Source organism: Plectrocnemia conspersa, unplaced genomic scaffold (assembly GCF_051122295.1).
Source record: "Plectrocnemia conspersa isolate PC_06_02 unplaced genomic scaffold, ASM5112229v1 ptg000013l, whole genome shotgun sequence".
NCBI classification, from domain to species: Eukaryota; Metazoa; Arthropoda; class Insecta; order Trichoptera; family Polycentropodidae; genus Plectrocnemia; species Plectrocnemia conspersa.
In genome coordinates this window covers 3839271-3864716 of record NW_028277177.1, presented here as the reverse complement: position 1 = coordinate 3864716, position 25446 = coordinate 3839271, and the positions used below count along the sequence as shown (strand labels likewise).

General features: G+C 30.5%; 1 protein-coding gene across 14 annotated transcripts in view; it reads left to right on the top strand.

Moving 5' to 3' along the window:
• Positions 1–25446, top strand: part of wake (ankyrin repeat and fibronectin type III domain containing protein wide awake) — a 206190-nt gene that overhangs the window by 125252 nt on the left and 55492 nt on the right. For 11 of the 14 annotated variants that reach the window (XM_088202926.1, XM_088202930.1, XM_088202922.1 and 8 more), the window contains exons 2-3: positions 8749–9600; positions 12426–12578. In XM_088202926.1, coding sequence (XP_088059052.1) covers positions 8820–9600; positions 12426–12578 — 934 coding nt within the window. In that variant the 5' untranslated portion in view covers positions 8749–8819. Of the gene's footprint in view, positions 1–8748; positions 9601–12425; positions 12579–21069; positions 21159–25446 lie in introns of those variants that run through there. The other 3 variants (XM_088202933.1, XM_088202932.1, XM_088202934.1) reach the window with 2 other exon arrangements.

The following is a 25446-nucleotide window of genomic DNA, read 5'->3' as shown; positions in this document are numbered from 1 at the left end:
CGATAAAGTAAGAATCTAAGGCGTTTTATGGCCAGCCGATTATTTTTTTTTATTATGCAACGTTTCAAATAAAATTAAGTTCTGTTCTTTTTGTTTTCTTTTAACATGCTTCTTATTTGTTCTTTTAAAATGTATTAATAAATATTTTAAATCTACTTATTATATTTTTCTAAATGTGATCCAATTCGAGTTTCATATGTTGGCAGCACTCTCAATCAGACAGTTGTCAATAATCACGCGTGTTCAAAATGTCAAATGCAGGACAGTCGTTTCAACTTTTTCCAGAGGGGACAAAAGTTTGAAAGTCAGTGATCGTTTTTAAATATTTCATAGATTCATAGTATTTTTCATTAAATGATATGCATTTTTCTGACCAAGTTCAAGTACAGTCCCTTATTAAAATCCACGTTAAAAGCAATAAAATCGTGCCGTCGCCGTCATAGTGGTTCATATTAAGACTTTTATAACAATATTACGATTTAAAATAATTGAGAATCGAATGAAGGAAGCATAGCTTAACCAAATTTTGACTAATAGGAGAACGCAAAAAGAATTATCCCTTTTCAGAAGTCAAAAATCCACGTCAAAAGCAAGAAAATCGTGCCGTCGCCTTCGCAGTAGGAACGCTCGTTACAGAGCGTTCCCACTGCGATTCCATTGCTTTTAACGTGGATTTTAATAAGGGACTGTACTTGAACTTGGTCAGAAAATTGCATATCATTTAATGAAAAGTTTTAAAATAATATTACAAATTAAATGAGGAACATATAAACCGAATTTTGACCAATAGGAGAGCGCAAAAAACAATTATCCCTTCTCAGAAGTCAAAAATCCACGTCAAAAGCAATAAAATCGTGCCGTCGCCTTCGCAGTAGGAACGCTCGTTACAGAGCGTTCCCACTGCGATGGCGACGGCACGATTTTATTGCTTTTGACGTGAATTTTTGACTTCTGAGAAGTGATAATTGTTTTTGCGCCCTCCTATTGACCAAAATTCGATTTGAATACATTTTACCAATACTCTAGAAATATCGGCAAGGATAGTTATCATATTTTTAAAACATAGTGTGATCTTGAAATTCAGACAAACTATGGAGCAATATGCGAGATGCATCGTTTGTACTTTTTCTTCCGCTTATATTGTGGACTTGACCTAATATATGACCTATAATTAAATTGGAACTTTCATTAGGTTAGGTTTGGGTTTGAACAGTGAATGGACGCTTCGCAACTGTTATATCTTAGAGTAGATTATATTTTCACTAGCGCTTATCAGTTGAATAATATTTTCGCTAGTAGAAATATATATCTACTGGTGAAAATGTATTTGGACTTCACTAGTGAAAATATAACTTTACCAAAAAATTCACATTCTCTGTAACATTTATACATCATATGTAAATGTATACATATGAAAAAGTTTAAATCATATAATTTTAGTAGCACCTGCCAGATAGATTATATTTTCATTGGTAAAAATGTATTCCAATATGATTTCACTGAAATGACATATTTTAAAAAATATTTTCGGAGTAGATTCAAGACTGTTTTTTTTTAGATTTTTTTTTGAGGGAAACACCGAGAATCAGGAATATTGCATTGCAGGGCATGCATTTAATTGCTTGAGGAGGGGCTCTGCTTCATTATCAGGTTCTTCTACCTGAACCCAAGTTGGCCACAAGTTTTTCAGTGCAGAGTTCAGGTTAATGGTTAGGCGGTTACAGTCAGACCTTCAAGACACTATTGACCTTGCATCGAATAAACATTGTTTGAGCTGGATCTTTTTATCACGGACGTATAGTCGTAGGGCTAAAAGTCCGTGGAACTATAGATTCCTGTGTCCCAGTCTTCGTTTCGCGACGCTTATCGGCTAAAAGCAGGAGACGAGAACGAAACATTTTTTTTGAGATTTCGTTCATCTACTTACATCTATTGTCGTAAATATAAACTTTAGTACGTCAATGAATGTGATTTTTTTATTAAACAATTCAATTACTTAAGCAACTTTAGATTGAACAAACTTTCCCGTTGAGACTTTGCTCTCTAATTTTACTATAAAAATTCGAATCTAGGTGATTTTTTATCATGGAAAATATCATAGAAAAATATTGTATTTGCGAAGTTGAAAAATGGCGTCATATACATGACATAATGTTCAATATAGTACAAAGTTATCATTTAGTTTTCATTTAAAAAGGAAATTCTATTCTTGGCCCACCGTAGATGTTCTTGAATATAAAGATAATATTGCTATTTACATTGTAAATTGTGTGAATTTAACCACACATGCCGACAGACCGCAATAAAATTAACCGCTATTCGAATATAGTTTTCCTGAGCTATCTATTAAAAATATAAAATTTCCTGTAAAATCTGACGTCAATATGCAAAATTCCTTTTGCTATCACATCACGTAATGTATTCAGTTACTTTTTGCAATCGGTGCCGACAGTATCTATATTTCGATTTATCTGTTTAAAAGGACTGTCGATTTTAATTGCAAGAATGTGCTATTGTAATTACGGAATCCGATTTTACGACGTCGGACGAGTGGAAATTAAATTTACGACGGAATCTGAGCAATGCAATGAAAATCGATTTGCCTTATCGAGCGGAAAAAACTCGGGCTGTGAATTTGTCGCTTAAATTTGGATTGTGAATTTGCTACATTGTAATGGTATTAAAAGTTAATACTGTGCTTCATTGGTGATATCTATATAATATTGTGTAATATTCACAATAATAAGTGCTATATATTTTTTAAGGCTCATGCGGCACCCACTTTTTATGCTTCAAATCAGTAGTGAACCACTGAATAAAATTAATATATTAGAAACGTTATATTTGTGTGTTAAAATAGTATTAAAATTACAAAATTGAGTTTCCTAAATTCCTGTATAAAACATGAAAAATTATTCCATTCAGCAGATTGCTAACTCCATATGTGAATTAAACTTGGTTTGAAACGTGAAATACGCGAGTATGTTTTGGAGCTTAGAAAGTAATATAAAGGCACTAGTGTAATGCCCATTTATATTTTATAGAATTGTTTCACTATAATAACTGTTTTAGCTGGACGGTTGAAAAAAGCGGCTGCTTTTTTTGGTGCGGAAGTCGGAAGCGAAGTGGTAGCTCTTGATAAATTTACAGAAGTGTCTAAAAGTTCTGTCTTATATATCCACGATAATTTGAGCAAAGTCCAACGTCTCTATCTGTCATGAATCATGATGATTTGGGGTGGAACCAGACTCTTTGTTATTGTATAATACATATATTATATAGCATAACTCCGTACCGGTAAATCTGAAATTAGCAATACGTGATTATTGGAAATCTTCTACTGCAACATATGAAAGTCTGTTTATTAAATATTAACCATTACTGTAGCTCACTAAATCAATAGATTATATTATGCACGAACTAATTATTTCTCCGCGAGATTAGGAAAATGTAATCAATGATATTCGACCGGAATTATAATTAGATAAAAATCACTAAGATCGGATCTCCCAAATACATAGAGAAATATAGAAAGATATACGAATTCAATTTTTACCACTGGTATATAATGCTTATAATCTGGGGAAGCTGTGTGTTGCATTCCATTGTGATTGGCGCTGATTTTTAAGCGCACTTTTACGACGAATATGTTTAGAGATGCTTTGAAACTGTTATTGGACACTGATTAATCGTCGTTTAAGTAGTTTGTTTATGTCGACAACAACAAAATGTTTATTTAGAATACTTTTATATAATACCTTCGCGATCATTTTCGTTGCAACTGTTATGGGTGGTCCCGACAACATTAAAAATAAAATATTTATATTCCTTTAAACAAACATACTATAATATGTTAAGCTTAAGTGTGTCATATAAAACTCAAAAGTCCCATTTCACATCACAAACCTCAGCATTTTATTTGCTTTTGTGCGTTACCCGTGTACGGTGTACACTTAATTAGGTTTATCGGTTTACATACTTAATTTATATGAGCTGTACAAAGTTTTTGAGTCATAAGTCTCACAGGGTCTCTTGTATATATTACTGGTCCAATAATTGTAGAGCTCTGGGGACCGCTCGGCTCTTAATAAGATTTGAATATTGAAGCTGGAGTACTAGTCCAGTTGAGAGGTAATCTTTGGCTGTCAAAATCCTATATTATACTCAAAATATCAAAAGGTTAAAAACTACTTATTAAGATTTTCTTTAACCAATCAGAGCTAATGTAAATGTAAATTAAATTTGCAAACAAATTTTATGTGGTTCTTAAAAATATTATAATAATAAATTTGCTGATGTCGAATATGACGTTAACTTTAAGCGAACTCCTTTTATAGTCGTCTTTTGCATGCATCTTTTAAGTTATAATTTGGTTCAATGTTTTAATGTAATTATTATTTAAATAGCTTTGTTGTTCGAATGTTTTTATTTTTGATATAATTTTTCATCGGCGTAATTTTTTTGTAGGTTTGTTATATCTCTGATTCTTTAGATATCTTCATTTCTTGATCTTTGGAAATGCACAACTTTCGGCAAGTTGTGCATTTCCATCTGTTCCACTGTTACTAACCTTCTGTCTTTCACAAAAACAGTGACAAAATCTTTTGATGCGGGTTTCAAGTAAACGGTTTTGAGAAGGCCTTCGACAATGTTTATCATGGATTATTATTAAAAAATTGTAGTACCCCAGTTGCTCGGATGATTTAACTCGGTTATTCGGGATCGTAATTTTTTTCAATAAAAAATCTTTATGGAATGATTATTATTAATATTATTTTATGCTGCTTTTCTAGCATTTTCAAATTATTAAACAGCGCATTTAAATTATGTTGTATTATATTATATAAATATAGAAAATCAGTAATTGTTTTTACAGGATTTACATATTTTTTAATCGTTCCCATGTAATAAAAAGCACAAATGAATAATTTATGGTTTTATATCAATTATCAGAATGAGTAGTAAATACCGAATTGTTGATCCTTCTTCAAATACAATAGTTGAGAAAACATATCGTTAAGTCAAATATAAACTAAATATAACAAAAAACATCTTGAAAATTGTAAATGTTACATCTATTTTAGTACTCTTTTCAATATATTTTATTAAGGAGAATTTTTTTTCAATGTATTTTATCAACTTTAAATTCGAAAAGCCGGAATTTTTTAATTATAAAACATGTTTTTAGATCGGAGAAAAAACATAAAACTCATTTGTATACATTTTATTTGTATAATACGTACATATATACCTGAGTACCGTTCTCATAGTATACATACCCCATGTGTTCAATTCGTCATTTCACTCAACAAATTGGACATTTTACAAACGGTTTCTTGTTTTATGGCAACGCTCGTTAAATTAAATCTTTCCTTATTCTGTATTATTCATACTCTAATCTCCATATATTCAAAAGAGCAACTTTTTCTCATATCGTACAGACAGTTTTTTTTATAACGCAGGGACGTAAAAATCTGCCTTTGAAAAAGAAAAGCGACAGAATTTAAATGATAAATTTATTTATACGTAGTCTTCATTTTGCACCCTTTCACACATACGTATATTTTAATTCGCTGTTCACATGTGAAATATAATACAACAGTTAACTTAACCATTGAATAGCCATTGTACTCTTACTTCAAAAATATAACGATAAAATTTTCTTTATGGTCAAATTGTATTATAATGATATAAAAACGCACGACTTTCACTAACGTGTCTGTATATTTTCACTTTGAACACACATCGTTTTTTAGTGTGTATCTTACACATATCTGTATCATTGTTGTTTTATTAAACAATTTTGGGAATCGGCGATAAACTCAGAACAATCAAAAGTTTTATTTTATATCTTTACATCCTCTTTAAATCATGCCGTTGAGAACTGAAACTCTTGCATGTGTAATCGACTTAACATTTTAATGCTGTTTTCCTTTTTCACGCTGATGATGTACGATACATGTTACACATTATGTTTGTGCCATCGTAAATAATTTATATGCTTCCTTCGTCTCCCTTGATATAGGGTTGCGAGGGAATCATTTTCGTGTTTTCCTGCTGATTGTTAAGATATTGGCTTATGTTATTATGTGTACTTCGCAGAAGCAATAAGCCATGAAAGTAAAACATGATAGAAAACCTCTCCGCTCCTAACTATTTTAATTCAAAAGACTTTTATTACATTTTTAAAGCCCTTAACCCATCGAATAAAATTATGTATTATACAAGCGTGCTTCTCAAGATTAAATTATGTATGCTTTTAATTTTGTTTTGAATCCTACATCACTAAGACGCAATCTAATATCTAGAATTTAAGCTGCATGTTTTTTGAGGTTGATTTATTTTAAATAAAATATAAAATTTGCATTTTATTATTGATTGAAATTAACTATTATACGAACTGTGTTTACAATGTATTTAAAACATCTTTCTTTCTAGATTATAGTTACAGGTTCTTAAAGTACATATAATATTATACAATTTTCGGTATAAAAATCGGTACAAAATTTGCTAATTAATTTTTATACTGAATTTCTTTTTAATCATAGTTTAATCATAGAGAATCTACTATTATTTTTTTTAACAAATATTCAACAATCTTTTACTTTGTCCAGCTTTTATTAACAACAATTTTATTAGTAATTAAAATAAACTATGATTAAAACTGAATATGTATTAAATACACATAGTATAAAAAAATTAATCTTTATCGAAAATTTGTTAAATGAAGCCATAAATAATCATAAATTATAAAAAAATACGTAAGCCAAAAAAATAATAATTACAGCATTGTATAAATAGCCATGATTTTTGTGTTAATAATTTATCTTTAAATTTAATAATTGGAAGTATGAACTGAAATTCATATGATTTCAATCATATTTTAATAATAAGTCGTGAAATACATTTTTTTATTCTTTGTTAAAGCAAAAGATTTGTAAATAAGAACTAACAAAAATCTACTATATTTAAAAATCATTTTCATTAAATAATATAATAGTATTTATAATGAATTAAATTTATTTAAAGCAGTATTCTAGTTTCTAGTAATACTATTTTTTTATGTAAAAAAAATATTTTTTTCAATTAATTCATTATGCTCAATATTAATTTTGTTTTTTATAGTAATATAAAGATTTTTTTTGATACAAGTATTCATTTTTTTTTATTTTTTTTTTTTTCTAGCTTGTCTACCTTTTTTTATCGACGATTTTATTAAAACCATCGCAGTTTAAATTTTTTTCACTAAAACGAATCTCTAATAACATAATTTGTTATCAACGATAAAAATTAGCATTGACTGTATTTACAGTTTTTATATATTACTAATAATTTTACTTTTTAATTTAATTTTTTGAGACTGCCAAAGCTTTTTTTAAGTAAATTAACAAAATTATAACATTTTTTCACTGTGAATTTTCATTTTTTTTTACCGCTCTGCTAGATTAACTTAAAGCAGAGTTTTTATTTGTAGAAAGTAACTAAGAAATTATCGGTATTAAAATCACTACAAAAGTGGTCTTTTATTTTTAATAAAAAAGATTTCATGATCTGACTTTTTTCTAATTCACTTTTTATGCCTTGTTTACTTTTTTGTTGCTTACAGTTTTATTAAATTCAAAGTTCAATGAATAAAAAAATTAGATATAACAAAAATAAACTACTCATAATGTGGATGTTTTTTTTTGTGTTAGTTAATTTAAAAAAAACACATTAAATGAAATATTAAAATAGCTATTTTTGAATATTAATCAAGATATTGAATATTTGTGTAAAATTTGTATTTTTTAAGTAATTTAAAAAAAATATGACAACAAAGTAATAATAGCAATAATTTCACTCATTAATTGAAAAATTTGTATCAATAATCTGGGCCTAAAACTAAAATTATACATACGTATGTATGTGTTTATCATAATAAATCATAAAAACTGTATTAAAAATATTTTTTGAGGAATTTGTTGTAACATAAAAGTTTTAAAAATTTGATTTTATAAAAAAAATATCGCTTTAAATTAACGTAATAATATTTATTTCATTAGAAAAAATTATTTAAATTTATTAAAAGCATAACTTTTTAGACTATAATATAATTAGAAATTGCTTATTATTTTATATAAATATGAACTTTAGTTATGTCAGTTATATAGAGAATCGAATAATGTAATTTTTATGCAAAGAATATTATATATTTTCATAATTGTACTTTTTTTTTTAACTTTTGATGTTTTTTTTTTATGAACATCGACTAGCACAAAAAATAAATAGTGGATTTTTAACTGCAATAATAAAAAAAATCGTACTGACAACATCACGTTTTTAATTTATAAATTCATAATGAAAATCCAGAGACCAAAACTTATAATTGAATAATTTATTTATTTACAATTATCAAATTATATTATATTCAAGCACTTTGTAAAAAAATGTTTTATAATAATTTACAAAAACTCAACTATTCTCAAAATCATATATTTTAAAACATCTTTGATTACGATATATTAAATTTATTTAAGGTTAAATTAAATAATCAATCATTAAATTGCTATTCAAAATATTTATAAAAAAATCGTTTTATAATAACAATATTTAAAAAAAAATCTAATAGCTGCAAAAAATAGTTTCAATCACGCTTTAAAAACGCATCAAAAATATCTAAAAATGAATCCAAAATCAACATGTTGCATATTTGTGGCAACATTTTTGTTGTTCATTTTTTTATTTAATAATCATAACTAATCTTTACAGTGAGAGGACGTGTTCTTTGAACAAAAATCTTAAAAACAATTTTTTAGTGATGTGAACTAATGCGTTTTTAAATGGAGATCCTCGTCGAAAAGCGACGCAACACCAACGCAAATACCGGAAGTGCTTTAAGAAGAACCAGATCTGTACGAGCTTCTTTGCGAATGATAGGCAATCGATGGAAGAATCAAAAGCCGAGCGAAGTTATGAGAATCAATCAGTCCTTCTCCGATCCAGAAGAGACTAAATCGCATGAACTGTACCGTCAGATCATAAGGAGCGATGAACTATACTCGGAATACGGCTGGAAGGATGCTTACAAAGACACTGACGACTTGATCTATTCAGAAATGGAGGTCAAAGAGCTCAAGCCTCCTGCTTGTTCAAGAAAGCAGGTGGCGCCTTCTAATGGCGATATGTTGATTAGAAGCTCCAGCGATAGACTCAACAAGCTGGATAGGAAGGAGAAGTTCACCGATATCTTCATTCGCGGATCGAAGTTAAAGGAGAGTGTCAAAGAAGATATCTTTCACATACCCACTTCCGTGCCGCCGAAAGCGGCAGCTCTCCTGCACATTCCAGTCATTCCGATCTCGGATGAGGATAATCAGAGTCAGTTCATGGTTAATGGATTACCGAGCAACTGCCAGAACAGCGGCGCTGAGTTGACTGGAATGGGACCTCCTTTGGGAACCAAACGAGACAGTGTTGATCAAAGTCAGCTGTTACCCAGAGATAGGCGCTCAAGAAGAGGATCAGAAGGAGATCAAGGCACAGTTAACAAGCCCATGTTTTCGTTCTACAGTCCACCTAAGGAGAGAAAAAACGGCATGTGGATGTCTGAACAACAATTGAGTAAGTTGATGAATCATATTGTCGCACATAATAAATATATCTTATTTGTATTAGAATATAATATACGGTAGGGTCAGTAGTTGACACTTTTAGCTATAGACCAACTCTAGACTCTGAGTTTGGACAATTGTGAGCAGTACTTAGTGGAAGACGATTCTCTTAACATTACCTTATCTGCTTGCAATCTAGATTTTATCCATGATCTGTACTGTTACAGTTTTTTATCGCCAGTGATGAGTTGTTTCAGAAAAAATTACCCAATATTTTTTTGTAATACGCTCCTTGGCCATCTCAAGCTTTTGTCAATGTCTCAAACTTCATAGATACCTTATTAGAAGGAATAAGAACTAAATGTATACTTAGGTGTCAACTACCGGTGTTTATATTATAGTACCTTTTAGATCAAGTTTGATAGCTGAAGTTCATTAGAATTCGAGCCAGGGTCGTATATATCTTATTTGTATTTGCAAACAATCCTATGTCATGCTGGTATCTACTTTTCTAGCATCGAAAAAGTACTTAACAATGGACAATAAAGACTTTCCACGACGGGTCTTATTGTATTGTCAACCTCGGACACTGTCGTGTAACTTCCGACGTATTTTTGCGCTTTTCTCACGATTGTTCCTAGTAGGTGCGTTGAAGCAGTGTCGCCACTCTTGATGTGACAGTGAGAGTGACAACACACTCTAGTGAGTAATAAACAGTTCAAAAAGAAGAATGTTCATTGTGAGCGAGAGATGGCAGCCAGTGTACGGTTAGAGTTCCTCTCGATTAATAACAATTGCGCAATGCATTGTGCAGTTTTTTACTTCATTTGAATAGAAAGTAGCAGATGATGTTACGTCACTGTTTGTTTTAAAAAAAATCAATTACTCATTCTAATAAAAATTATAAAAAAGTTACATTGTTGTGTCAGATTTGTGAGAAAGTTTTTTCAACGCAAGTTAATTCTATGTTGTGTTTGAAGTATTGTATCATATTAGTTGCGAGGCAAGGTTATGTATCTTGTATCAAAATATCATGGTCAATGGATAGCATGTTTGCTTGTTTCGATCTAGAGGACATGCGATATTTTTATTTATGTCGTATAGTTAATAGTGTGAAAAAAAAACATACAACATAGTCTCTCAGTGGAATATTCTAATATATATATATATACGTATGTATAAAGAGAATTCAGTCTTTTCCGTTTCACATAACTTCTTTTCGAGCGTCTCTTGGGATGCAGCTGAAGGTCTCAATTCGTATCCTTCTTTATCTCGGACGTTTCAAATAAGCACGACGTTAGTTTTACATAACTGTTTAATATTAAGTTTATATAATTTGCATTACCAGAAACAGTTATTAAAAAGTGTAGTAATGTTTACCCTTTGAATTAAATTCTACTGTTTATTCAGAATGTAATGTCATATTTTAAATGTAAAGTTTGAGAACTTAATTGCAAATGCGTGCTCAAACATTAGTTTGAAACGAAATTGCTCTCCTTAAACAAACTGTTTCACATATTTTTAAAACATATACAAAATGTGTATTAAAATATGGAAATTAAAAATAAATATTCTACATGTAACATAACAAACTTGTAAAGTTTATTTTATTAAAAATAAATGTTAATACAGTATTTTATATGTGCCTTGTGATCGGTTGTTTGCCGGGAGGGATGCACCGGTACATGTAATGGCACAGGGCAAGGTTAGTGTAATGTTCCAGCGATTGTTAGCTTATTGACTTTTTGTTTTTAAAACATGAAAAAATTTTAAGAAACAAACACCAATAATAAGTTTTGCGAATATAACGAAAAATTGGTTGTTATAGTTATATGTATGTTTTATTGCTTGTTCTAAGTGTTTTTTTTTAAATATTATTTGTTTCAAAAATTAGTATTTTATTTATTCGATACAATAGTTTATTTGTTAATTTTTATTTTAGCTTTGTTTTTAATGAATTATGCGTGTATTTGTTTTAAAAACTGATAACGCGTGCTAAGGGCGTGAGGAACGCATGTAAGGCATGCTCTTATCTCACTCACTCTTAACATGCGAGCGAGCGGAAGGGAAAGTATATCACCATACGCACCTAGTACAAACATTTCCAAACAAGTTAGTGTCAAATAATCGCTCCTTCGTTTTTTTCGCACAAATCGTGGGTTTGATTTATCGTTCCTTCGTATTTTTCGCACAAGATTTAAGAAGGTATATTTTTTGTATGCTTCTGCAGAAAATGTCCAAATTTTTATTAATAATTATTACAGTAAATTAATATTTAAATATTTCATTTTTTAAAGACTTAGAGATTCATAAGATGTATTTAAAATGTTTTTTTATCGACCTGTTTTGATGAACTTATATACCGATATTTAATATATAATAAAAATAATTAAAAACGCCTCATAAATAGTCGACTACCCTTATTTAATTATGTACTGTAGTATAATTATGTTTCTAGATTCAGATATGTCAATGGTGAAAAATCGTTCCTTCGTATTTTTTGCACAAATTAAAAGAGTGATATATCGCTCCTTCGTACTTTTCGCACAAAATTTAAGAAGTGGTACATATTTTCCTGTATAAATAAAAAAAATCGTTAGTATTGCTAAAAATAGTAAATCTATTTTTATATTCCTGAAAACTAAAAAATTTAAATGGCTTGAAATTTCGGTTCATAAGTTGACAGTATTTAATAAAAAAATCTTATAAATAATTTACTACTCTTATTGAATTATTTTTTAAAACAAGTGTACTATTTATATATTTAGAGCTTACGTAACTATTGTTTTCGGCTTTTATTTTTATTTATTTTAATTTATTTTTTCGTTCTATCAGAAGTACCCGTAGGGGTCTCGCTGGATGCTGCGAGCCGGGTGGGACCCCCATCTCCGTCGACCGCCGGTTCCGTTCTCAAGATGACCAAGAAACAAAGCAAACAAGCACAGGCGCAACTGGACAAATTAGCCAAAATTAATATCCACCTCCACGGTGAGAGACACTTTAAAAACACTAACCAAATATACTAACAACTAAAATATTTTTCCTTCACACCGTTTGAGAATCCGCGCTACGGAGTAGCACCTCGTATCGTAAATTTCTAAAGCTCGTTATGGCTCTTTTAATTACAACGGCGGTAATAACAGGTCTACATTAACAAAATTGTTCCAAACGCAATAAGTCGCTCTGGGTCAGTTAAACTTTAACCCGGGTCACAAAACTATTGTATTTTTCCTTTTAGTAACCCGTGATTAAGGGTCTGTTGGGAAAACAAAATTATTAGGTTCGATATTCTAATTTGAGAATATTAACAAGAAATTAAGTTTAAAATGAAATTATATGTATATAAAAGCCTAACACTGTATGTATGTTCATATGTACAGTAGCGTGCAAAAAACGCATCATTTCTGGAATTCATTAGATTTTAAGATATATTCGTAATCCTTGTTCGGATCTTTGGGAACGTTTTTTCATTTAGGGGTATTGCTATATTGTTTTTTAGTAATTACCTAGCCAATTCACCGTCAATTTTTATAATGAAACTATTAATAAAAATTAGAATACCAAATCGTCTACATTTATATTTAACAAAAATCGATATTAATATGTATTACCAGGTGCGTACGTAATACATTCTCTTTCGCTCGCTCGCGTGTTAATTGACGAGAGTGAGTGAAAGATGAGGGCGTGCGTTACATGCGTTCCACACGCCTACTTCTCACTCGTCACTCAAGACGCGAGCGAGCGAGAGGGAATGTATCTCACTATACGCGCCTGGTGTATTCGTTAATTAGTTTATTGATTTCAGTTATAACTAGAGACTGAAAATACTGAATATATTTGCCCGTTTTTAACTATTCGTTATTCGAATATTAGTCTAACTCAAATCCGGCACGCTGCCTGTTTTATTCTAATAAACGTGCCTTTCAGGTGACGAATATGGTCAATTGAGATCATATGCTCGATTTATAGCATTTGACAGCACCTACGAGAAAAGACATTTTCAAAGATAAAGTACATACATTTAGGACAGCATTAACAGATGACAGTAGCAATAAATTTTGACGATAGAAAGTAACAAAATTTGAACCCCAGTTTGATGAAATGTTATCTTAAAAAAGCAAGGAATATTTTTTTAAATTAAAGTTTATTACTAGAGACGCGTATTTTGAGTAATTTATGATAGATGCGAAACCTCATATTAAATTAGAATATATTTGAATAGTTGTTAAAATCGAAAATTTTATAAAAAAATACATTTTTTTAATCTGGCCCCCGCTGAGACTAAATATTTCTAAACTTGCTCTTTACAAAAAAAAATGCCGATCCCTATTCTAACTATTCGTTCATTATTTGATTTTTTTATTACATACATATATGTATAGTCCATCCAAGATATTAACGCTCAACATCGTTGTGTTGGAAATAAGGGTGCGTGTACGCATGCATGCATACATATACAGTTTTCTGCGAATTTGTTTACACCGATAGGAGAACGTTACCAATACTAAATCAGGGCTGTTTTAAAGTAGGGTGACCATACGTTGGAAATTGAATTAAAAATTATAATGTGTTATATTTTTATTATAAATTATTGTCATGTTGTGTAATTTTGTAATCAATGAAACATTTTCTGTAATATTCTATTGGTATTTTAAAAAATATATTAAGCAGATATTCAACTTGGAGAGTGATTCCAAAACTGCTATCATATTTTTGAGTTAATTATGTATATAAATAAACAAAATAAGTAAGAAAGTGATATTTTACACTTTACTCAACAAATGAAATTTAAAAGTAAAAATTAATTGCACTTGTAATTTCACATGGTCACCCTATTATTTTTTCTCACCAGTACTGTGACGATGAGCGTTCATATCTTGGACGGACTGTATATTGCTACTTTTAAAATATGTCTACAAAAACAGACTGATAGTTTAATACAGGGTTTCCCAAACTTTTTCAGCGACGGAACACTTGGCAAATCCGAAAATTTTGCCGGAACACTTAGCTTATTTTGCTGTACCCAACTTCTAGGTACTAAAAACTTCGCCTTCTCTTGACGTCATAAATCTCAATTAAGTTTAACCGTCACTCGCCTTTCATTATGAAGTAGAATATGTTCAATTTTTTTAATTTACTACAAATTTTTGTGAAATATCTATTTTGGCTCCGCGGAACACTAGTGTTCCGCGGAACATAGTTTGGGAAACCATGGTTTAATAGATACAAAAAAAAATTTAGTTGCCGAAATTCCAGAAATTACTTATATTTTCAAGATAATATTATGCAGCTGTGGACTTTCCATTTAAATCAATACGAACAATGTTTTATTTTTAGTCTGTTTAAAATAATTTATTAATAATCTTTTTTTGATAATACCCACTTGTAGTTTGCTGCAACACATTGTTAATAATAAAGCCCATATTAACAGCAAATAAATGTGTTTTATCAGCAGAAAGAATAATTAAAACAAAAGTTCGTATTTATTTCATTTTTTACTGTGTTTTTCTACTCTTCACAACTAAACAATAATTTTATCGTTTACTATACGATATTCGAATAGTTGCAAGCAACGATTACTTAGAAACCACTTATAGCCAAACATCAGTTTAAAGACTTTCCTTAAAAAAATGTCTAAATGGATGTAATACGTCTGGTTAAATGTGAACATTACTACCCTTGTTGAATATCGAGTAATACTACAAATGTGATTACGTAATATTATTATTACATAAAACTGCCATGAATATTACCAGTGAGTATAGAGCAATAAACGAGGATTACTCTCATATATAGCTTAACCCTTTGCACTCCAAAGACATTTTCAAAAGTTTTTCAGCAACTCCAAGTCATTATCAGTGAATGTTTGAAGGGGGAAAAAATCAGATTTTAATATATATGTATATACATATATAAAACGGTGTTTAAATTTCGATAACTTCAATGTGTATATTGAACATTTATTTAATAAATTAATTTTTAAAATTAAGTGTGATACTTTTTTAAAGCAATCTTTTTAAAAAAAACTAGATATTTTTTCACAAGTTTTGCAATCGTTTTTATCTTCCTATGTGACTTTGGGGTTCTGGTTCGCAAATTATGATTATGATTTTTTAAATATTTATTCTAAATAAAATACCCAGAATATTTAAAAAGAAATATTTTACCAAAAAATGCAACGTGGAACAAAAAGCCCGTAACCAAAAAACTTCCATATTCGGAACATAAATAATTCCTATATTTATGATTACTCTAAGAAATGTCATTTTATGCTATATCTTATTGTTCTGAAGCTTCATCTAAAATATTCATATAATAGTCATCAACTTCGCTACATTCAAATTCATTTTTGATAGATTTAAACATCCTTCTGGACGCTGAAATGAAAAATGTCATAAAGCATAATGATCTGGGGGTGTCTATTATATTCCGGAATGGAAGGTGTCCACTTCATCTACAGAACAGTGTAAGCAGTGGATTATAAAACTGTCCTAGATTTTGGAAAAATCATATTTTGAAGATTTGTGAATATTAATTAAATGTAAAGGTCAAAAAGCTCGGTATGTATCGTGTTGCGTATTTATTTTTCTAAATTTTGATTTCATTTTGAGCTCATGATTGTTTCTTATTTTATAAGCGTTTAAGGGGATTCTGTGATCAACTTTTTATATTAAAAAAGTTAAAAGCGTGTCCTAACTACCCCTATGACTAAGGAACACTGGAGCATAATAAATTTTAAATATTATTTCCCACATTCCTAGTCAGCACCACGTACGTTTTATAGCATTATTTATGCGGGTGGGTGTACATTTCTTTCGTACAAAAAAGTTTTTCACAAAGGACACCTAACTTACCAAGTCGGTAATCCGAACTGCTAGCCATTCTCGTTAGGGTTAACACGCTCCAGGTATATACTAAATTTTCCCACTTTGAAAGGCGCCATCTTGTATTTACTCCATTTTCATTGTATTTCGCATTACATACACAGACCGACGTCCTGGAATCAGCGCACTCGTGAACTTTTGAAAACTGAGATTCCCTACAATAGAACATACAACCACTCAAAAACTTTCCGCGTCCTTGGATCGGACGCAAACTAACATCCGCTCGCATATATCCCTCGGCTGCCCTATCGATTGACCCCTGGGAAATTTCAAAATTCACCTAGCTTCGAGACAGATCTACCGCACCCTTCAAATGTACTTAGATAGGGGAAGCTTATTTACGGTCACGTGATCATGGCTGGCGAAGAGTCATTTTGTTGTGGCTAGTTCGTTTTAACGACTCTTTAGTGTATTAAATTGCATCGTGAATTAAATCGCCTTCTTTGAATTCCTAGTCGAGACGGCGTCGTGTCAGTAAATACTGGTGGAATAGCTCCATGGCGACATTAATAATACGTTTAGATAGAGTGGTACGATTAAGACTATAAAAGTTGAACTATTCTTATTAACTAATTTAAATACCGAGATTATTTTTATTCAATAAAATGTTTATGTTACTATTTTTTATCATGTTTGTCTTATCTTTTATCTAAGAAGATTTATCGAGTGTGTTCGTAAATATATTTATTGTGCAAAAGGTTTAGGTGCAGACAGCGGTATCAATTGTTTCGCCTAAAGGGTGAAGAAGCGACTTCCATTATTGAAATTCCGCCTGGTGTCGCTATGAAGTATATCCGAATCGCCGCCTAAAACGAAGGTGTCAAATTAAGACAACGATGAGTGCGGATTTATTTTCCCCAATTAGATCCATGGAGAGATACAATTAATTTGGCACGCCCCTGGCGCTAAAACAGACAACAATTATAAAAATATGGTTGTTAAAAATTAAAAAAAAAACAACTTAATATTATACAAATCTGTGATTAAATTAAATCAGTCCTTAAAAAGTAGTTGCACTGAGTCAGTAAATATGGAGTAAAGCTAATTAATGACTGTGGTCATAAATTATTATATTTTTATTTCAATATAATTACCAAAAGAATTAAATTTCTTTCGAAACTACATCATAATTATTTGGTCACGTGTTTCGTTTAATTGTTAATAAAAGTTTTTTTTTAAATATATCCTAAAATTGAAAATATCATATTTTTTTATGAATATGTTATCCGTCGGGTCAGCCTTTAAGTGTGAGATTAAATTTGTCTCATAATAAAACTAATTGCGACTTGATAATTGCATTAATATTGTCGTCGTTATTCAAGCGCGCGTGCCGATCGTCTATTAGGGCGGACTAGGAGTACTTTCAAATGTTCAAAAAACAATCAGTTAGTACAAAAATACAAAAGGATAAATACAAGTTACGAATATGTTAGTGAAATGTGTATTGGAATTTTAAGTTTCTTGTGAAAGCTATTTAAATAATAGTTGTTAGTAGTGGGAGCTATTCCTGATAATTTTTTTAATCCCGGGAGTCATATCATTGACAACGTTAGAATTGATAAATACACATATCATAAAATTTAATATAGCCATCTTGAACCTTTCAAATCTTTCGTGTACTCCAAATACCTTATTAACATTGACATCAATTTCAGATCCTTCGTCCAAAACCGCACAAGTCTCGTTAACTTTGTTGACAAACACAATTTCACGTCCAAAGTTCTGCGCTCGTGCTGCGATTTGATTGTTCTCTGGATGACGTAATTGCTACAATTGAATACAGGGGGGTGTCTTGGTGACACGTCATCGTATTCCATGAAGTCCCATTCACCCACCCCCACTCGCAAGGCTACGTACACTTTGGTTTTTCGTACCGCGACATTATCTTATTAACGCGGCAATAAATTTCCACGGCTCGCCACGCGAGCCCTTATCTAAATGTCATCTCAGGAAGACGCACTTTAGTACTTTATACTTGAACAACGATAAAAGCGCCCCAATTTCAGAAATCGATCGATCAAACGACTTGCGGTCAAAATTTTAGCCCTTTGTTTGTTTTGTATAAGTTTATGTTTGATATTGTGACTAATTGACATTTGACAGCAGTATGACTAGGGCTTCCGATCTGGGTAGAACCGGAACCGAGTACTCTTGTTATTTTTGACGGGTATCCGGCTATTTTAATTTCAATATAATACTTGATTTTTCGATATGAAATATATATCTAACACGATTTTCAAGATGCAAATTATTTGGCTGTTCCTCTATTTTTCAAAACCCATTTAGAGATTAAATGGGTAGTGAGAACGGTGAATCGAAGACAGGAACAGGAACTCCCTATTTAACAATCCGATAGTGTTGTTTCACAATGTAAGTTGTATGACATATTTCGTTTTGACATCCTCAAACATTTGCCGTGTAACAAGAAAATGGGTGTGTGTGATTGCTTAAAATACTCATGGAATACTCGGGGGACGGCTGTACACAAAAAAACTGTTATTGTTATTATTTACCGTCAATATTTCATCTCAAAATTGAATCTTGTCTGTTGACTTTATTTTTTAATTAACACTATTTAAGCAAAATACTAAAATCAAATATTTTAATTTATAATATACGTATTTAATATAAATTATATCTGTGTCGGTATATAATAGTGGGCAAAAATTACCCGAAACCGAATGGTTAAGTAATGGAAAAATATCTGAAAACCGGGTATTTGGATTGCCTATGTATGACAGTTAAATTTTAATATAACCTTTGCTTCATTATTGTGGTTTTAATTAACAATGGTACGGTTTTATTGATAACACGAGTTTGATTAAATGGCATGCTAATAACTCAATGATGAATTTCAGTCGATGACATATTATGAATAAGCATTCTAAATTTATTATTTAATTTCGTATCCGTATTTTTTATTTATCTCTATAGTGCATAGAATAAATACTAAATACACAGTCGTTCCATGGAAGCCATTCCAATATTTAAGGCAGCTATATACCATTATATTTATAATGACATAAGTAGAAAATTCACAATGCAGTATTATGTAATCGCCAATACAAAGCCCATTATTTTTATAAGCCTTTCATCCCTCTTGAAAATCATATTTACACTACCACTGCTCCATTTTCCGATAAAAGCTTTATTCATTGTGAACATGTGTTCTTATACATAACGAGAATACCATAGGTATTGCAAGTTTCCATTATACCAATTTAATTGCATTTCAATCTAAAACCCATAAGGTGTCTAATTAATATTTCACGATTACACATAAAAGCTTTAGATCATATGTCGTGTGGGAATATAGCATACCAATGAAAACGGTTGGCCGCCGCTGCATTAGCATATGTATGAATTACTGGAATACCATTTTGTTATGCGATAAAATTCACAATCCAGTACATTCGCCATTGTAAATGGAAATGCGCCGTTTTCCCGGCGAACTGCACGGACGAGTAACGGTTTGAATAAAAAAATCTTTATATATAGTATGTATTTCATACCCTTTTTATATCGTATTATATTATTATCATACACTTTCAATAGATAGATAGCCAGCCATATGCTAAGGGTACATCCCTTTCATATTTCAAGTGCCTATTTTATATAGATATATACTCATATTATAGTATAGATTCAAATTTAATTTAGTAATATACTCTATTTACATGAACAATTTTCTTGTGATCAATGTTTGTGTGACCGGTTGACATGTGCACAATATTTCGTTCACCGTAACTATCGTATTTATGTCATTAATAAATAAACAAAGGGCACATGATCTTAGGGTGCTTCTTATATTCCGGAATGGAAGGTATCCAATTCATCGATGGTACAGTGAGTGCAATGGATTATAATACCGTTTTTTATAACAAAAATAAAAGCATATAAACTCAATATTATACTGCTACTTTATAGTTGTTTCTGCACTAATAAAATAGTACAATATGAAAAAATGTTCTTGATCCGACCATTAATAGTCCTCAATTAAACTGATAAAATCTATAATATAATTGTTCTAAGCCATCGTTGTCGCTTTCACTTTCGGACGCGCACCCTTTAAAATAAAACATTATTTGCTCAATATTCTACTCTGTAAATCGTATAGCTTTGTATCAACGGTGTATTTTAATACACATAAACAAAGGAAATATATTCAATTATATTAATAAAAGTAAAAATTGCATTTGTTCCGATTGATTTTTGAGCCGCCGGTAATGCGTTCTGTTGTTTCGACCAATCAAAAATAAGCATTCAAATATAAAACAAAATGGCCGACAGTACCATGACAACAGTTTTAAATAATTATTATTTAGTAATAAAATTTTCTTACGCGACAATAATTTTCATTAATTCGTCTTTTGACTGAATATAAATAATCGGATTGCACATTGATTAAACTAGTTAAACAATCATAAAACAATCTTCGTATTGAAATCTTCAAATTTTGAACTCCCGGCGACGGGCTCCGAGGCTGAAAAGTGAGTTTTTCCTTTTATAAATAATCGGATTGCAAATGAACTAGGTGTGTTATAACTATGGAAATTAAATATATACATAATGTGTTTAGGATAAGAAGAATACATTGATTAAATTAGATAAAGAATCATAAAACAATCTTCATAATGAAATCTTCAAATTTTGCATTCCCGTCGGCGGGCTCCTAGGCCGAAAAGTGAGTTTTTCCTTTTCTATTACATAAACATTACCATTGCTTCCGATTTAATGCAAATATACGTTAGATTTTAAGAATTGCAAATAAACCAGGTATGTTTTAAACATGAACGTGTAATATATCCTTAGTATCTATGAGGATTGAAAGTTAATGTCGATCAAATCGGCGCTGTCGCAGTAGGAACGCTATATGTATCAGCCAACAGACAGCTTATAAATGTGTAGTTTCTTGAATGTTATCTAATAAACGACATTTTACAATAATTGTAAATATGTGATTGCATACCTGGAATAATCGATAGCCAAAATATCTAAGAGTGGGTTAATTTTTAATTCCGATGTAGCAAAATATGTATAGGTCATGGTTTTTATTCAATTTTTGTTCTGTGCCATCCTTCTTCTTTCGGAATAGCCAAATTCAAGATATTTAGTTACATCAAACTTATGAAGTATATTCTTTATAAAAAGATAATACTTGCTGACAGTGACTTCAACATGAGAAGATTCACTCTTTGTTTATATATACCAATTCTACATTGTAGCCATATAGGTCATGAAATTGTTTCATCATTGCTTCTGAAAAATAATTAAAAACAATAAGACTTTTATCAAGAGTAAACATTGAACACAATATTACTACTAATATAATCCATAAATTAAATTTAAACGACAACCGAAAAACAAAATTGACGGAAGTCACTGTAGAGGATTAAACACGTAGGTTGGCATATCTTAATCTTCTTCAAAATTGTCGCAATATTTCATATATTAATTGTTTGCCATGCGCAAATGTTATTAGATCTATCATTGCTTCTGAAAATTAAATGTTAACGATACTATATAGTGGGTAAAATGTAACGTTTTGTTTACACCAATATGAGATTTTCATTATTACTACCATTGTAATATGTTTAATTAACTTTGGTATGTATACCTTTAATTGCCCAATCACCGCTGTTTGTCTTTTAATATTAGATCCTGGAAAGTCAATGGTAATTTTGTTAAAATAACCGTGATATATTATTCATGTAACCAAACATTTACTGGCACACTCATATTTTATAGTTTTGATTGTATTGTCTATAATTCCAAATGGTACATCATTTTTGAATCATCTTCAATTGACACTTTGTAGGAAAAACGCCGTGATAATAACATATTTCACTGTTTATTTAATCGCACTAAGCTGTATCCTGGCGCGCGCTTGACAGATGACGAAACTGTATGACGGTGGGGAATCCCGGGTATTGGCGCGCTTGAAAACGAACGACGCAATTAATTTTATCGATTCAAATTGTAAAACACATATCAAAATAGGTATAAAAATCATCAAATTCTAAAAAATTTTTTTTTTTAAATATGTTTAGTTTATACGGGATTTAAAATATAATATAAATAATGTGGATTTGTATTGGCTTTTCTATACAGAAAAAAATATACTTAAATTTTGGCGAACGTTGGCAATTTAAAGTTAGAGTTTTTAGAGAATTTTTAAAACTTCCCTTGAAAAAACATTTTCAACAAAAAGGGGCAAAGCTTCAAAATAAATACTATTCATTACCAACCAACTACTAAACACATAATGTTGCAAAAATCCCTCTTACTGACGCCAATGAAAGGAAACTACACAAAATAGTATAGCACTAATTTAAATATTTTTTTTAATTATAAGGTATCAGAATAACATTTCAAGATTTATTCAAAATATTTTTTTCAACCTTAAAAATATTTTTTATTTTATTATGGATTTTAAATACATTTAGTTTATTATTAATTTTAAATAAAGTAAAAACTTTTTGCACTTATTAATTATTAAAATATATATTGCTGCGCAAAAAAAATATTTATTTAAAAAATATATTAATCAAAATATTTTTTAATAAAAATAGACAAAGGTCTCAAAATTATTAATATTTTTAAAACGCACTTTTGGTCGAAAGTAACTGATATTTTCAGTTTATTGTTTCTTTCTAATGAAATTTCTAATGAAAAAGTGATGGTTAGTAATGAAGTTTGACTCCTATATATTATATTTCTATCGCGTCTGGAAGATCGGAATTAATGATTATTATTTTTAAGGTTTTCCTAAATTTTTCTAATCTCACGGATGAATACTGTGACGAATAATTAAAATCATGCTAGGTCGCACATATATTTATAATTATTAATATTCCGGTAATAAACCGATTCTCAGTCTTGAAGTCTGATGCTTAATACTTACTTGTAGGTATTTATTATATCTGATTGATTTACTCAGTTGGTATAGATTTACCACGTTGTAACTCATTGGGCTTATGCCTGTCTGGGTACAACGAAAGATTTAATAAAAATTAAAATAAATAAGGTTTATACATTTTTTTTACTAATTAAATATTTCAACTCATAAAAAATAGTCAAGTTTGAGGTCATCGAAATACACTTTCGGTATATTGATAAAAATATTGACATGACATAAAATAATTGTTTTCGCTACGAACTAGCTGCGCTCGGTTGTAGATCGATATTATCAGTGTTGACGTACCATATGGTACGGATGGTTATGATGACAAGGCCTCTATAAAAAAGTATTTTCTATTTATAACAACAACCTTATTATATATATGATTTGATTGCATATTTGTCTCTATCATCTTACTCGCAGATAAACAATGGTTTCACTCATCAGAATGGTGACTTTCTTGTATTGCTAATGCGCAATTGTGTTTTGATTCCTTGCAATGTCTAGAAAATAGCACATTATTAAAAATAATCACTAGTTGCATATGTGGAAGGTAGCGGAGAACAAAGGTCTCCGATTACCTGCAGATTGCTATACAATATACAACAATGAAACATCTCTTGCATTGACTTTAGAACACTATAGAGCTACATATAATTATTAACTAATAATATAACGAGTCAATAAAATATATCTTTATTATAAATCATATTATGATATATTAAAGACATAGTGACTAATAAATCAAACCGTTGATTTATTATCTATGGTATTACAGCTATTTAATATACATAGCACGAAAAAATCCACATAGAGCTTTCGTTTACAATCGTAACGAATAAATCAAAATTTTAAGCATATTATAGCAACAGATTCGCCGATATAGTATTTAGTTATGAAAAGGCAATTTTTGCACGTTCACATTCCGAAAATGTCTTTACACATTCGAGCCCTTCCATTCCGACCAAGGTCGCAGTTTAAACTCAGACCTAAAGCAGTTACCGAGGCTATTTTCCGAAGGGGTGCGTGACGTTTTTAAAAGCAACGAAATTTCCTTCGGAGAGAAATCGTTAGTTTTCAGGCACGTGACCCACTTTTCCACCTACCGCGGAAGCGTTGAAAAGATTCAGAAAAAATGTGAATACACTTTTTAGCAAAGCACATTCAGACAGTCGTCGACCACAAAATATTCACCTACCCTTTGGAAAATTAACATTTTCTTAGAGCATCGTCTAGCAACTTGACAATGCATATGAATATATTTAAATCATCAGCGTATGATCAAACGTCTGAATGAACAATTGTTGTATAATATCATTTGTAAATAGAAGCAACAGCATTAGACCAAGAGTTGATCCTTGCGGCACTACTTTCTTTGTATGTATTGCGTATAGTATAAACATCAAATAGCTCACGTTCCATCATTATTGAACAACTTGTTAATAAATCTGATTGTAAAGATACTTTTGTCCAATTCCAAACATCACTGAATACAGAATTCTTTATTAAAGTTTTTTGTAATAAATACATATATTTGCTTACAGAGATAATTTCAATCAATCTTACATCTCAAACAACTATATTTTAGTTCAGATTCATTATTTGAGGTCGGTTTTTACTTTTTTAATAAACATATTCTTGCTATGATTTTTTCAAAGTCGGGACCCTGGAATTTGTCCTCCCCCCTTTTGGCAGGCCTGATTTCAATACGTTACAATCTTATGAACTATCAAATGCATATCCATAAATTCGTCGAAAATATTATTACGTTGCATCATATATAAAGTCTAAACTGAGCTGGGATTAGAGCTTCACATTTATGCAAAGTCCTTTGGAATGAATGGATTAGTCCATATTCGTTGCGAATGCTAAGGTATGTTAAAATTATACACACATTTCTAAGCTCTCAGAAGAGTTTGTTGAGAAATCACGCTAAAAATGTGGCCAGATGGAAGGTAACGAGGAAAGTTTTACTTGGCGAGTGACTTGCTTTTGGAAGGATTCTAGGCGGTTAAGTACTTGTGACAGGTTGTACATGGACTTCATAGTTTTATGTGTTGACCAACTTATA